Source organism: Aythya marila (assembly GCF_965140915.1).
Source record: "Aythya marila genome assembly, chromosome: 2".
NCBI classification, from domain to species: Eukaryota; Metazoa; Chordata; class Aves; order Anseriformes; family Anatidae; genus Aythya; species Aythya marila.
In genome coordinates, this window is record NC_139043.1 from 143644985 (window position 1) to 143658372 (window position 13388).

The window sequence follows — 13388 nt, forward strand, 5'->3', positions numbered from 1 at the left end:
TGACACCAACCTACCTCCTTTTCCAGCTCTGCCCCTACAGCAAAACCTAACCAGTAATTACTACTGCAGATGCCTGCTTTATGCTCTCACTGCTGACTACTGGGGCAGGGCACCTGGGCTCCTGTCATTCCTCTTACCAGAAAACCTAAACTCTTGAGAAAGGTGAATGTGAAAAATCTGGCAGCACTCAGCTGTTAACAAGTCCCTCTGAATGTCCCTGTGAAAGGAAATCAAAAGACATTAAAAAAACTGAATGTGTGGTTTATTATATTTAAGATGCTATTTGTCTATAGGGTTTAAATATGTCTGTCACATAGTCAACAGTAAATGAATGTAATTTTACATGTTCAGTATTTTGATACAAAGTACAGGACTACAACTGTGGTAAAGGAGCATGGGAAATTAATATTTCCTTGATTCACGTATCAAATCCTGCAGCACCACTTAAAAGCTTGGAGTAAGGACAAGCTGCAGTATTACAAGCGCTACTAAATAAACCAAGAGACATACCTATATTAAACATTAGAGAAACAAAACAAATGACACAAGGGTTTAATATTTAAGATTTGATACAGGATTAAAATACTAATATTTTTAATGTCCTGGTTTCAAATTAATAAATATAAAAACAATATAAAAATATACACCAGTTGATAAAAGGATGCACTGAGTAAGGTTAGAAAGCTAAATTTCACTTTCAAACGTATGCAGGTATGTCTTTAGGGAGAGGATTTCTGTGTAGCTGCGACTGGTCTTTCGGAAGAAGTCCAAGCTTGTGAGCTGCTCGATGTCACGCACCCGCGCAGTGTGCATCTTAAGAAGATCTTCAACCCACTTCGATTCATCCTCCATGCTCTGAAAAAAAAAAAAAAAAGAAAAAGAAAAGTTCATAAAATGCAATGTCACAAATCAACTCTTAAGGAAAGGTAAGTTTTCTAAACATCAGGTTGATTTGAACAATCTCTGTAATCTGTTCAAAAACAACTCAGGTAAATGAGTTCAAAGAAAACAGATTTGAGACTTCACAGGAAAGATGCAGTTTTATTTTGGGAACCATTTAGGACAGAGGGAGACAAGGACCATAGTCGTCTGAGAAAAGCTGGCCCCCATGTTGCAGGTGTTTCAGAAGAACAGCCATATACTTTTAGAAAGCCACCACATATTTTTTTATGTCTCAGAAAGAGCTCCATATTGATCAACTGTTCTGCATCACCAAAGCCCAAATTCTAGGCTGCTTACCTTTGAACCTTACCCCTAAATACATTCTCATCTGATCATCATCTAACACAGTAACACAGTATTATTTTAATCCTTCCACCTTACTGTTAGTAGACCTTTATGATCCATTACACAGTTGGGACATTTGTAGCTGTAAAGTCCTGTTATTAAAACATACGTATTATTCATGATAGAAGAAAAATAAAAAACAAAAAAAAACCTTTCACTAATCATTTCCCAATATGAAAAACAATCAGGAAGGTGCTGCCAGAGTGACGGGGTTGGGTTGCATGGATGTAATCTCCCTTAGGGAACTGCTCCAAGAGACGCAGGGAGCCACCGTACCAGCTCCCTGCTGCACACCTTGTGCCAGCTCCAGCGTGTGTTGGAGCCATCCACAACCTAAAAGCTCACTAAAAAAAAAAAAAAAAAAAAAAAACAGAAAAACCAACCCTGCAAAACCCCGCAGTTACAGGTTGTTTGAGTTGAACCAGCCCGGTGACATGTCCCAGCCAACCCTGGGGACTGCTTGGTGGTGAGCAGACATGGGAAAAGCACTGAACAAACAGGACTTTTCCCCCGCTGGCCTCGCAAGCTGGTACGTCTGTACCACAGTTGGGACACACATTAGAAATGGAGAGGTTGTACCTTGGGGCATTTGGACCCTGTGTACCTGGAAATATTGCTGATACAATTCTTCTTTCCGGGCTTGCTCCTGAAATAAGTCTCTGACTGTCTCAGAGGAGGTTCTCCTTCAAAACAATCCTCCTGCCGATAAAAACTAAGCCAGCCATGCCAGAACCTACCCAAAGCAGTAGATGTACCACAGACTAGGCTGTGGGTCACTCTGTAAAGGCCAGGCGGGTGAGCCTGATCATTTGCACAGAGAGAACATGAAGTACCAGTTAAGTCACAACCAGCTGCTCTAAAGCAAACATCCATGACCCAGTCAACACTCATCTGTTTTGAAGCTTTTCAGCTCCAAAACCACTTTCCTCTACATGCTGGTAGCAATCTGAGGCCCCAAACCATGTCTGGAGCATGAAAACAGAGATGTAGATTAAAAGGGAAAAGAAGGGAACATTCTCCACAGCCTGTGACACCATGCTCCAGGAACACCGTGTGGCATCATGTGGCCACAGGAAATCCCCAGTTAAACCGATCACACTGCTGGTCTGTACATTGATCTCAACGAGGTTAAATGCAATCACTGTGGCATTTCTCTTGTCTTCAAGACTTTCTCCTGTACAGGAAACCTGCATTTGGCAGAACTCAGAGGAAAGTCCCATTGCTTCATAGCTCAGTCTTTCAAATATGAGGACAAGTCACAGAATCACACACAGAATCACAGAATTTTCTAGGTTGGAAGAGACCTCAAGATCATCGAGTCCAACCTCTGACCTAACGCTAACAGTCCCCACTAAACCATTTCCCTAAGCTCTACATCTAAACGTCTTTTGAAGACTTCCAGGGATGGTGACTCCTAAGAGTTTGCAAAAGAACTGCAATATGAATAAATCACAGGATCATGAGGATGGTTTTAAACCAAGTCCAGGAACATAGCATTTGCATGAGCTTAGAAGATCAGTCAACGGGTCTGATTTTGTTTCAAGAACTGGTCAAATTTCGTTTCTTGCATTTCATAACTGGCCCATGAAATGACAGGTCCAACAGCACAGATTCTAAGCACAGTGATCAACTAACGTGGTATTGTATTACTGCAGAACAACAAATGAAGTGTGTAAATTGAAAATGAGTTTTATCCATCAGTTTATCGATCTGTGGATTTATCCATGCAGTTTTATCCATCTGTGCTTGTTAGTCTCACCTCAGTACTACAGCAGGTCTTAGAAGGAAAAAAACAACTATTAAGAACATGGAGACAAATAGAGATATACAATAAATTATAAAGTTAACATAAAATCCATTTGAAAAGATGCCAGATATTCTAGATAAAAGAACTGCTGTGATATCCATTTCTCTGAATATCAAGTTTGTTAGCTGGAAAGCTGAAGATGCCCAGAATGTGGATAGGTGGTTGAGGAACTTGCTCATTGAAAGGAAAATTTAAAGGTTCTGCTGAAAAGGAAATAGGGGCCTGTAGGAAGCTTCCGACAGTTCCTCCAGCTTTGATCTTGGAAAGGATTTTATTTAATATTTTCTTACGTGCTTTTTGTGCCAAGATCATTAGTTTGCTACTAAAAAACAATTGGAAGCTCTGGTCAATGCAGAGGAAGACTGGAATGCCATACTGTAGGATGCAGATGGGGGAATCCCTGGTATGGTGTGAAATTGTGTTATCCAAATTGTTTGGCAAGAATTTCTGCTATGCTGGGAGTTTTTCATGTGAAATAGCAGATAGGAGAATTGTTTCTGGATGTGCTGGTTTATTACAGGATATTGTGAACTACCAATAATACATCTATGGGAAAATAGAATCCTAGATAATATCAGGAGTTGTGTGAAGTAGAAAGAAAAACATTTCCATTTTGAGATCTCAGCTGGAATACTTTATCTCATTCGTGTTCCAAAAAAAAAAAAAAAATCAGACTGGAAAAGATACACGGGAAGGCTACTGAAATGATCATTCTCTCTTACAAGAAGAGCAAAAAAGATCCTGGGTCACCCATGAATAGAGAAAAGTGTATGCCTTGAGAATCGTCATAAATCACCAGCAGGGGTAAATCCCAAAGAAGACCAGTGAAGGGCTATTTAAGCCATAGAAAAATGTTGACATAAGAAGAAATGGGTATAACCTCACCATGAATAAACATAGTTTGGAGATGGAACAAATTCTAATGAGAGGAGTAGTGGTGTTCTCCAACGGCCATGTGAAGAAAACGTGTGAAACAAGAGCAGAGTAGGGGAAAGCTAATATTTCTTCACATCTGAAAAGAAAGCTGTGGAGAGGTTAAGGGAAAATTCTTATATTATCCCACGCATTTCATCCGTGAACTACGTGAGGTTTTACACAGTCACTTCTTTGAATAAATCAGATGGAATACCATGTGCAAAAGTAAGACTGAAACTCTATCAGAATGACAAAATTTTGCCTAACCAAATTTTCGCTCAAGAGCTAATTTTAAATATTTCTGGAGTGTTACTTTACTATGTCAAACAGAGAGCAATATTCACTAATGACCTTTTAGAAGTGCTGCAGTTGCACCCAGAACAGTAAATACAAATTCAATAGGTAGCATGACCTACAAAGAAAAGAAGCCTGAGTTGGAATGTAGGAAATCAAAGAGCAAAAAAGGCCACTATTCTATGCATTTCATAAAAAATGATTTCAGCAGCTTAAAAGCACAATGACACACAATATAGGGAAAAGAAAATATCACATATGGGCAGAAATACAAGGACAGATAATTGCCAGACAGTAACTTCCAGATCACCAACTAGACCTTGATTCAGACGAAGGCAATCCAGGAAAAAAATTTAAAAAATAAATTAAAAAAAAAAAAAAAAAGCACAATGAAATATATGTAGGACTTTCTAAGCCTTCTGGTAGAAGACATCTCTGCCCAAAGCAGCTAAGAGTCTAAACAGAAGGAAGCCAGAACGGCTCAAGAGAGAGGGGTATTGCTCCAAAAGCGTGGTTTTGAAAAGAGTGACCTGAAAGCAGGCGATGTTTGATGAATGAGAAAGAAACAGTGTTCCAGGTGAATTGTGTACAGAGTTGGAATGACTATTTCTGCTTGTAGCTGGAATAGGAGTCTTAACTTTTTGTGCCAATACAAAATTCATAACATTAATGCGTTCATTCAGGAAACAGACTCCTGGCAGCCTATAGTGAGGCGTCTGTGTGCAGGAATCCGCACAGCTGTGTAATGGGAGAACAAGTTCAGGCGGAAGGACAAGTCTAAATACAGCTGCCTGGGAGCACTGCTGTCCTTGCAGAGCGCCAGAACCCGTAGGGACCCGACTGGCTCTCCTGCCACACAATCAGCTACAGAGCGTTTGCGTTGCTTTCTGCAGCTCTGACCAAACTGAAGCCTTTGTACCTCACCAAGTTTTCTACACTGTAAGATTTTTCATCCCAAAAGATGATAGGAAGGGAACAAGGAGGGTGTCTGGTCACCTCTGTTCTCTGGTAAAGAGAATCCAAACTCTTCCCTGGAATCAAGACATGGGCTGGAAACAGCAAGAGCTGCCGGCACTCCACCTTCAGCAGGTTTCAGCGTATAGTTTTAATATTGTGTGGGTTGGATGTAATCATGCTGTCTGATGCATCCAGACTGCCACAGTAGACAGATTATATTGTACCTGCGTATGGAAATAGACCTCCATAAAAACATCAGGCTGGCTGCCAGGACAATACATCTACGCACACAGCCCTTCCCAACCTGCTCTGAGGTTACTCTGACAGTGTCTGCCAAAATATAGAAGCCCACAGGTTGTTTACTGCCAACCTACTGTATGTCAGTTCTTCCAGACAATTTTAGGTTCAGTAGTAGTTCCATGTTTTCTCTGATACTTCTATTTGTCACGGAGGAGTGCTCTTGTCCAGTGAGTTGAACGTGACACTTAATAGAGTCACTACCCCATGCTTTCATTTAAGACATCAGTGAGCACTAGCATCTAACAAGAATGGGAATTCACATTTCTCAGGGACTATTCACCATTGGGCAACAGCAAGGCAACAGAACTTACATTGCAGCTCTCATCATTGTCAGGCCGGTGGGGAAGAATATATGAGAGAACGGAGAGTGGTCCATCACACTTGTCAGCTGGCTGAGTGAAATCTAAGCAGCTGGTTATGATGGCGTAGTAATGAGTAGGAACAGGGATGGCACTGCCTTCCACAAACCTGGGAAAGTAAAGCAAACATTTGTACACAAAGGACTAATCTGTTTGGAAGAAGGATTACACAAACAGTGCGGTCTTTCCTTCCCTATGCGTGAGGAAACATGTACTTTGTTGAGATGTGTGTGATTCCTGAGCTCTATCTGAAAATGAGCGTTTCAGTTAGCTCATGTTTTGATAGTGTGCCACAGAAAGACCACATGGCAATTCTGAAAGGCTTCTTCAGTTCAGGGAAATAGAGAGAAAGCTTTACTGAATTAACAAAAGACTTAAGTATCTAACTCAGTAGCACTATGGTATGCTCTGGTACCCAGCTGCCAACTCTTAAATTCTAGAGAATTTTAGAGAAAACAGATTAGGAACATAAATCTTCTTAATCTCAAAGATGAATAAACACTTCATTCCAAAGCCAAGGTGAAGAGCTACGTGCTGAATTGCCATTTCCTTGTTTTTATCCCTGTCCTACCTACAAGGGCATTCAGTCTTAATGAGAAATCATTTTTAGAAAGAGCCAGGAATTTACATCTCCTCCCCAAAAATCAAGTGATGTGGAAAGAATGCATTGTCATAAGTAAGAGAATAAAACAGCAAACCAATTTAAATGCAAACTCTTACTGTTTGATTTTGTCAGGTGTGTCATGTAGACCATCATAGTCATAGTCAAAGATTGGTCCACTTATAACATTGACTCCGTTCCGTTCAGTGGCATATCTCTTCACCAAAACCCTTTGGAAATAGTTCCATACCTCTGTGGGGGGAACAAAAAACATAAACACACCTCTAACATTTGGATAAGCCAAAACATGCCAAGATTATAAACATATATATATATTTAAGATAAAAATCCGTTGGATGTCATCACAGAGTGGTAGGGGAAATCAAAGACTAAGCTTTACAGATTTACTGCAGCTTCATTCAGTTTTGGTCAATAAACCCTATTCAGACGTCTTTGTTCTCTGTTGATTTTTTTCCCCAGCTAGTGATAAAGGAAATGCACAGTACCATTCTAAGGCTGGCATTGCCCTAGACACTGCACAGAGAGCTTGCTGTTCCTTCACCAGTGGTAGAAACAGCTATTCACACACTTTTGATGTCCCTTTTGTCCAAACATTTCCTTTGTCTTTTTTTTTTTTTTTAAAAAAAAAAAAAAAAAGTTCTGAAAAGGAAATAGGACTGTGATTAAAAGCAAAAACCAAACAGTTTAAATGACAGGGAAATAAAAAGGTCGTGTTATTTCTGTTAAATTCTTCTTGGATACAAAAAGTCTAACTTCAAATCAGGTGCAGGCTAGGATGACCACATTATGGCATGGCATCTCATTAAAGCAGAGGCTTGCCTAGCAGGGAATTTTAACCACAACTTTTGGGAAGAGCACAACACTTTCTCCGACCGCAACCTTCTCAACCTTAACAAGGTAAGATGTTTACAGAGATAGAACACACACTGGGATCTCCAGTTACATCACTGTTTTCCTTCTTTTTTTTTTTTTCTTTTTTTTTTTTTCCTTTTATTTTAACACTAACAGAAGTGTGTGCAAACAAAGCATCTCAAACTTGTATAAGGTTAACCTTTGCCTTGCCAGTCCAGCCTTTTAAGTCCATGGTTCCCCAGAACTGACAGCAGCATCAGCCTCAGGAAAATCCAGCACGCTTTGGCCTGAGACTCTTCAGTGCCACACGAGCTCCCTGCTCAGGCTGGCGCAGAGGCACCCACAAGCAATGGTCCTCAGGAACCTCAGCTGCAGTAGCCACTTGGCTGTCCCACTCCTCCAGCTGCTCGCTCCTCCACTGCCTCAGCCTGAACCATCAAAATAGCCACAAAGGAATGCTTTTTCTCTGAGTTTTCCAGCTGAATCAGTTCCCTGGTTGGTTTCCCATTGCAGCCACATAGACAACAATGCCAGTGGAATGGGGGGACAGCCCAAGGGCATGACCCTGTGGCTCCAGCAAAGTGGGAACTGCTCAAGCCAGACTCGTTACAGAAAAGATTGATCCAGTATTATTGCCTGAGTTGGGGGGGTGAACACTGAATTTTAAAAAAATAAATAAATAAAATCAGAGGAGGGGGCTTCTACAGCCAGTACCACCACCAAAACCAGCACAGAATAAAACTGCCAGCCCATATTGCCTCTGTTGTGAAAAGGCTCTGTATAAAGAATGGTCTGAGCTCTCTGCCCTGCAACCTGCACACAGGTATTATTAGTTCATAATTCCCAGGAAATTATATAAGTTACCACATTTGTTCTCAGGGGATCCTTCACCTGCTTGTGGAGGCCACTAGATAAAATGAGCTGCTGATGGTAGGTTGTTCTCCTGTGATTAGTATCTCACATAATTTGCTTAGACTAACATTAACATAAAAAGTATTTTTATGAAGTGATTTGAGAGTGGGAAATCCCCAATAATTTTGCACTCTGTAATCAGTTAAGTGCCTTTGCTCAGATTTCCAGCAAACATTACCACTTGTTCCTACTCAGAGGTTTTTCAGTTAAAAGTACTCTTCTTTGGTTAAAAATAAAAAGCCTCCCATAGGCTTTGATGTTTATCCAAACCTCTCTGGCCTAAAATCTGCATTGGAAATCTCACAAGAACAGGCTCTTGAGATTCTTCCAAGGCTTCCCAATTCCTGCCAAGCCAAAAATGCCACCAGAATAGCCTGATGGTTTTCTACCTCTTGGCAACACTAGAGAGAAAAGAGATGTGCAGACAAAAGGAACGTTAATACTGTATTCTTGCAGGGCTGAAAATTTCAGCTGGTTTTAAATCATTCCTCATTTTCCATAAATTGGTTTCCTCTTCCTTTTTCTTTAAAGGTAGTAAACACTCTTGGTCTACCTTTAAGGGTAGGGATGGTAAAACCAAAAGTGATCCAGATGCCACTTGTCCCTTAACTACAACATGATAAGTGTACACTCCCAGACTACCCCAACTGAGAAGTGAAAACATGTTGTCTGAGTATTCTGCATTAACTGGGGCTACAAGTAAGAAAAACTGAATGGTTTTGTACAAAACGAGTTACTTAGGCACTTCAGCAAAATTGCTGAACTACAGAACTGACAATGTCTGTACTATTATCTCAGCCCAGCACCAAGGAAAATAAAGCTTTCTTAAACCTTAAGGAATTTCTCGTGGTAGATTGTCTGCCTACACCTAGAACTATACAGCTTCTCCCGTGTATTATCTACTGGCTACAGGTAATTGGATTTATGTCTTAAACTTCTCCCATCAAATCATTCCATAGTGCAACAGACATTTTAAAAAATGTTACAAGCTTGGGAAAAAAGAAGTAAAACTGTGGAAATTGCACTTACTTTTGAAGGCAGGATATATTGGAATGATATTTGTTATTAGAAAAGCATCATATTTTGCTTCTGCAGAGGAACTTAATTCTGAAAACAGAAAAATACTAATGAGATGAAATGTCAGAATTCAAAGAATATAAAAACATTTTCAAAAGTGGTTTCAGAGAGTAATCAAAAGGAATGCTGTCACTGAAACAGAAGTCAGAGTGGCTCTGTGTGCTTTCACTATGGGGAAGGCAGAGCAATGAAATTCACAACTGCGAGACAGTAAGGTTGCATCCCATGAACATTTCCTAAATCCAAAAGCCTGTTTATCTGAGACTGAACAAATGTAACTGCACCAGGAGATTTCAGGACACTCTTTCACACAGCTTTTCTACTACCACTGTTTCTGTGGGATGGTAGATTTTAATTATTTATTTTACCGTATGCAGAAATCTAATATGGATAAATTAAATATATTTATCCTTCTGTTGTTTGAAGTCAAAATTACAAACTAACTAGATTTTCAGCTCATATAAGCCAGTATATGTCCACTGACATTAAAGGGCCAACTTTTGAAGACTGTAGTATTCTAGCCTGTGCTCCTACTCTGTAATTGTTCCTTCACGTTTATTTTTATTAAACAAAGTAGAACATTTCATTGTTTTTGTGCATGAAGCAGAGCACCAGTTTGGAGTATCTCTCCAGTCTCATGAAGGTGAGAGGACACAGCTGTGATGGCAACTTGTGGCACTGAGCCCTTGGTCCTGAAGTCATGCAGCAAGAATAATATATCCATAATATAATATATCCATCCCATGTTGGTGCAAAAGCAGGTAGTCTGAGGAAAAGGCATCATGGAGGAAGGAATCAACTCGGGAAGGAAGGAAAGCAGAACACTCCTACCTACATTCTTTCCCAACGATCTCAAATAAAATAAAATAAAATAAAATAAAATAAAATAAAATAAAAGCTAGTCCCTTCACATTTGGGGGTGTTTTATTCATACCTAAGGTTTTCTCTAACAAAACAGAAAATTACAAAATCTCTAGGTTGTTAAAAAATAAAGAAAAGAGAAGAGAAGAGAAGAGAAGAGAAGAGAAGAGAAGAGAAGAGAAGAGAAGAGAAGAGAAGAGAAGAGAAGAGAAGAGAAGAGAAGAGAAGAGAAGAGAAGAGAAGAGAAGAGAAAAGAAAAGAAAAGAAAAGAAAAGAAAAGAAAAGAAAAGAAAAGAAAAGAAAAGAAAAGAAAAGAAAAGAAAAGAAAAGGAGTGATATATAGAAGTGACATTTGAATCCTTTAAATTCTGTAGACTTGCTATTTGAACTTACGAGGAGGGAAGAGGAAGCCGTAGGAGAGCTGTTTGTCACCTCTGTAGGCCAGGCAGCTCTGGCTGTTTCCTGGAGAAATGCGAAGGTCGGGCCTCACACAGTTGGCCAGGTGCTCCGGGACACCAGATACCTCTGCCTGCATTGAAAATCGCATGCAGAAGTGACAAGAAAAGTAACTCCAGCACTTATAGCTAAAATAAAATGATGTATTATAGTCTGCAGATGAGATTGAAGGCATTGTGTGGAGAACAATGATGCACCCTGGATGTAAAACCAAGTCTTGTTCCTCTACCAGGCAGAAATCACTATGGGAAGTAATCCAAATGAAGTAGCTGATTAAAATAAATCAGGAAAACAAATCCCCATTGAGAAAAAGAAAAAATAGAAAGAAAATGAAATCACAAAAAAAAATATTAAAACATTCTGCTTTAAAACTATTTTCTCTTACAGGAAGATAGAAAAGGAATGAGGAGATAGAAAGAAAAGGAAAAGGAACATTATTTTCAGTGGTATTTGGAATAATTTCTAGTGGGAAAATCTACTTGAGAAAGGATTATTTTACAGTTTCAAGAATACAGATAACAAACAGACTTCCAAAGAGTATTTTAAGCATGTTTCAAGACTGAAGAGAGCACTGACCTGTTTGGAAATAGTGTAGGATGTCCAGAGAGGCATCAGGAACGTTTCACTGTAGCCACTTTCAAAGTCATGGTGGTGCAAGATATTGTACTTTGTGCGGTACAGCACCGCTGGACGCCCGTACAGAAGATGTTTCTCTATAGATCAGAAGAATTTACATTTAAATTTATCTATCAAAACCATGAAGATAGAATTCTATAATGGTTTTGGCTGAAAGGGACCTTAAAGCCCATCCAGTTCCAAATCCCTGCCATGGGCAGGGACACCTCCCACCAGACCAGGTTGCCCAAAGCCCCATCCAGCCTGGCCTTGAGCACCTCCAGGGATGGGGCATCCACAGCTTCTCTGGGCAACCTGTGCCAGTGCCTCACCACTCTCAGAGTAAAGAAGAAGAGGAAAAAAAGGAGGTTGAGGACCACAACAGTTGGCTTTCCAACACATGCTGATTTTACAACAGTTCTCAGCAGGATACTGACCCTGAAAAACTGCTAAGAAAATTCTGTGACAGAGAGAGCAGTTGTTCTTCAACAGTTTTGGTTGGGATCCCCCTTCCAGGCTCAAAACCCAATTTGTTTACAAGTCTTTTCTGCACTTGAAAACTTGTTGAGAACACAGCATGGAAAAAAAGATGCTTCTCCAAACACAGGACACTCCACAAGGATGTTTATGCCCACATCGCAATCACACGAGGCAAAAAGCACTTTGTTTCTCTAAACTGGCCCCTATGCTATCACTCTCGGCCTCTCTTTTCCTGACTTTCTGTCCTCCCTGTGTTTTTTGTAAAACACAAAGTCCCTGACAAAAGGAAGACAAAGGTGTCCACTCACTAAGAGTATATTTTTTCCACTTGACTAATACAGATGATATTCTGAAGAAGAGCGTGCTATTTTCTAATATCAAAGAACAATAAACAAAACCCCAAAACTTTCCTAACTCTGGCTACAGAAAGACACCTCCAACTCTGCAAGATTTTCTTTTCTTCTGTTGTGGTGCTATGTTGTGGTTAAATGTCACTAGATACCTCTGATAAGTTTTGCTTACAAAAAGACAAAAACATCATTAAACAAGATAAAAGAAAAATAAATTTCCTGGCTAATCTTGCACTGTGCTGCATGATTCATTGATTTTGATAACCATTTGGCAAACATGTTTGGCTTGCTTTTGGAAATCAAAACATAAAAACAAGGTAAACAGCCTAACCACTGTTCATGGATAGGCATTTAACCTGAAAGAAAAGGGCATGTTTCATTAGTCTTTGAGTCCAAATAGAGGATATTTTTATAGGACAAAAAAAAAAGAGAAGTAGGAAAAGCCTTGTCTAAGGACAAAGATGATTAACTTCCTTTATTCAAGAGAACCTGGAAGGAATCTCTTCCTGCTGCATGTGCATAACAACAGCTTGGTTCCCAATGCATAAGGGAATTACCAACTAAACACAGGAAGGTCCATGAACATGTGCTAAAGCCTGTCATAAAATATAACATAATAACTTGCACAAAATAGAACTGTTTGTTGCTTACATAAAAGGAACCTAATTCTACTTAACAGACAACTTATAAACAAGCAAACAAGCAACTGAAATTTACTTATATGCTTAATTCTTAAAAGTACTATTTTTATAATATAAAGTGAAGGAACATCTGAACCTAAAGCAAAATAGAGATGCTGAGATATCTAGGAATACAACAGCATTTTTTTTTCTGATGCCAGAAATAGCTAGAGTGGGGAGTAACTCATTGCTAATTGGAAAAATCAGTTTAACAAGATGAAAGCTGGAAAAAGACAATTTACTCACACAAAAGAAATAATTTAACCTTTAGAAACTAAAAGGCTGCACTGCCTGTTCACACAAGTAAAACTGAATAAGTAGCTTTTTAAGTAGCTTTTTTAATAGATTATTATTTTTTTTAATATTCTTATTCATCTGACAAGCCCGATTTGAAGTACCTCAATCTAAAGTTCGGTATAAACTCAAGTCTAAACTCAATGTTTCAGAATTCGCTCAGTTGGACTACAAGAAATATAAATTGTTTTGATAAGGGAAATGCTGTGAATTGTTATTGCTATATTTTAACTTGGATCACAGCCCTGACATGGCTGAGCGTGCAGATGA

General features: G+C 39.4%; 1 protein-coding gene across 8 annotated transcripts in view; it reads right to left on the reverse strand.

Annotated features, from left to right (window-relative positions):
* Positions 1-251: 251 nt before the first annotated feature.
* Positions 252-13388, reverse strand: part of ENPP2 (ectonucleotide pyrophosphatase/phosphodiesterase 2) — a 58302-nt gene continuing 45165 nt past the window's right edge. For all 8 annotated transcript variants that reach the window (XM_082754090.1, XM_082754091.1, XM_082754095.1 and 5 more), the window contains 6 exons: positions 11276-11412; positions 10637-10772; positions 9335-9412; positions 6640-6772; positions 5872-6028; positions 252-855 (listed from right to left, as the gene is read on the reverse strand). In XM_082754090.1, the coding sequence (XP_082610216.1) occupies positions 685-855; positions 5872-6028; positions 6640-6772; positions 9335-9412; positions 10637-10772; positions 11276-11412 (812 nt within the window). In that variant the 3' untranslated portion in view covers positions 252-684. The remainder of the gene's footprint in view (positions 856-5871; positions 6029-6639; positions 6773-9334; positions 9413-10636; positions 10773-11275; positions 11413-13388) is intronic.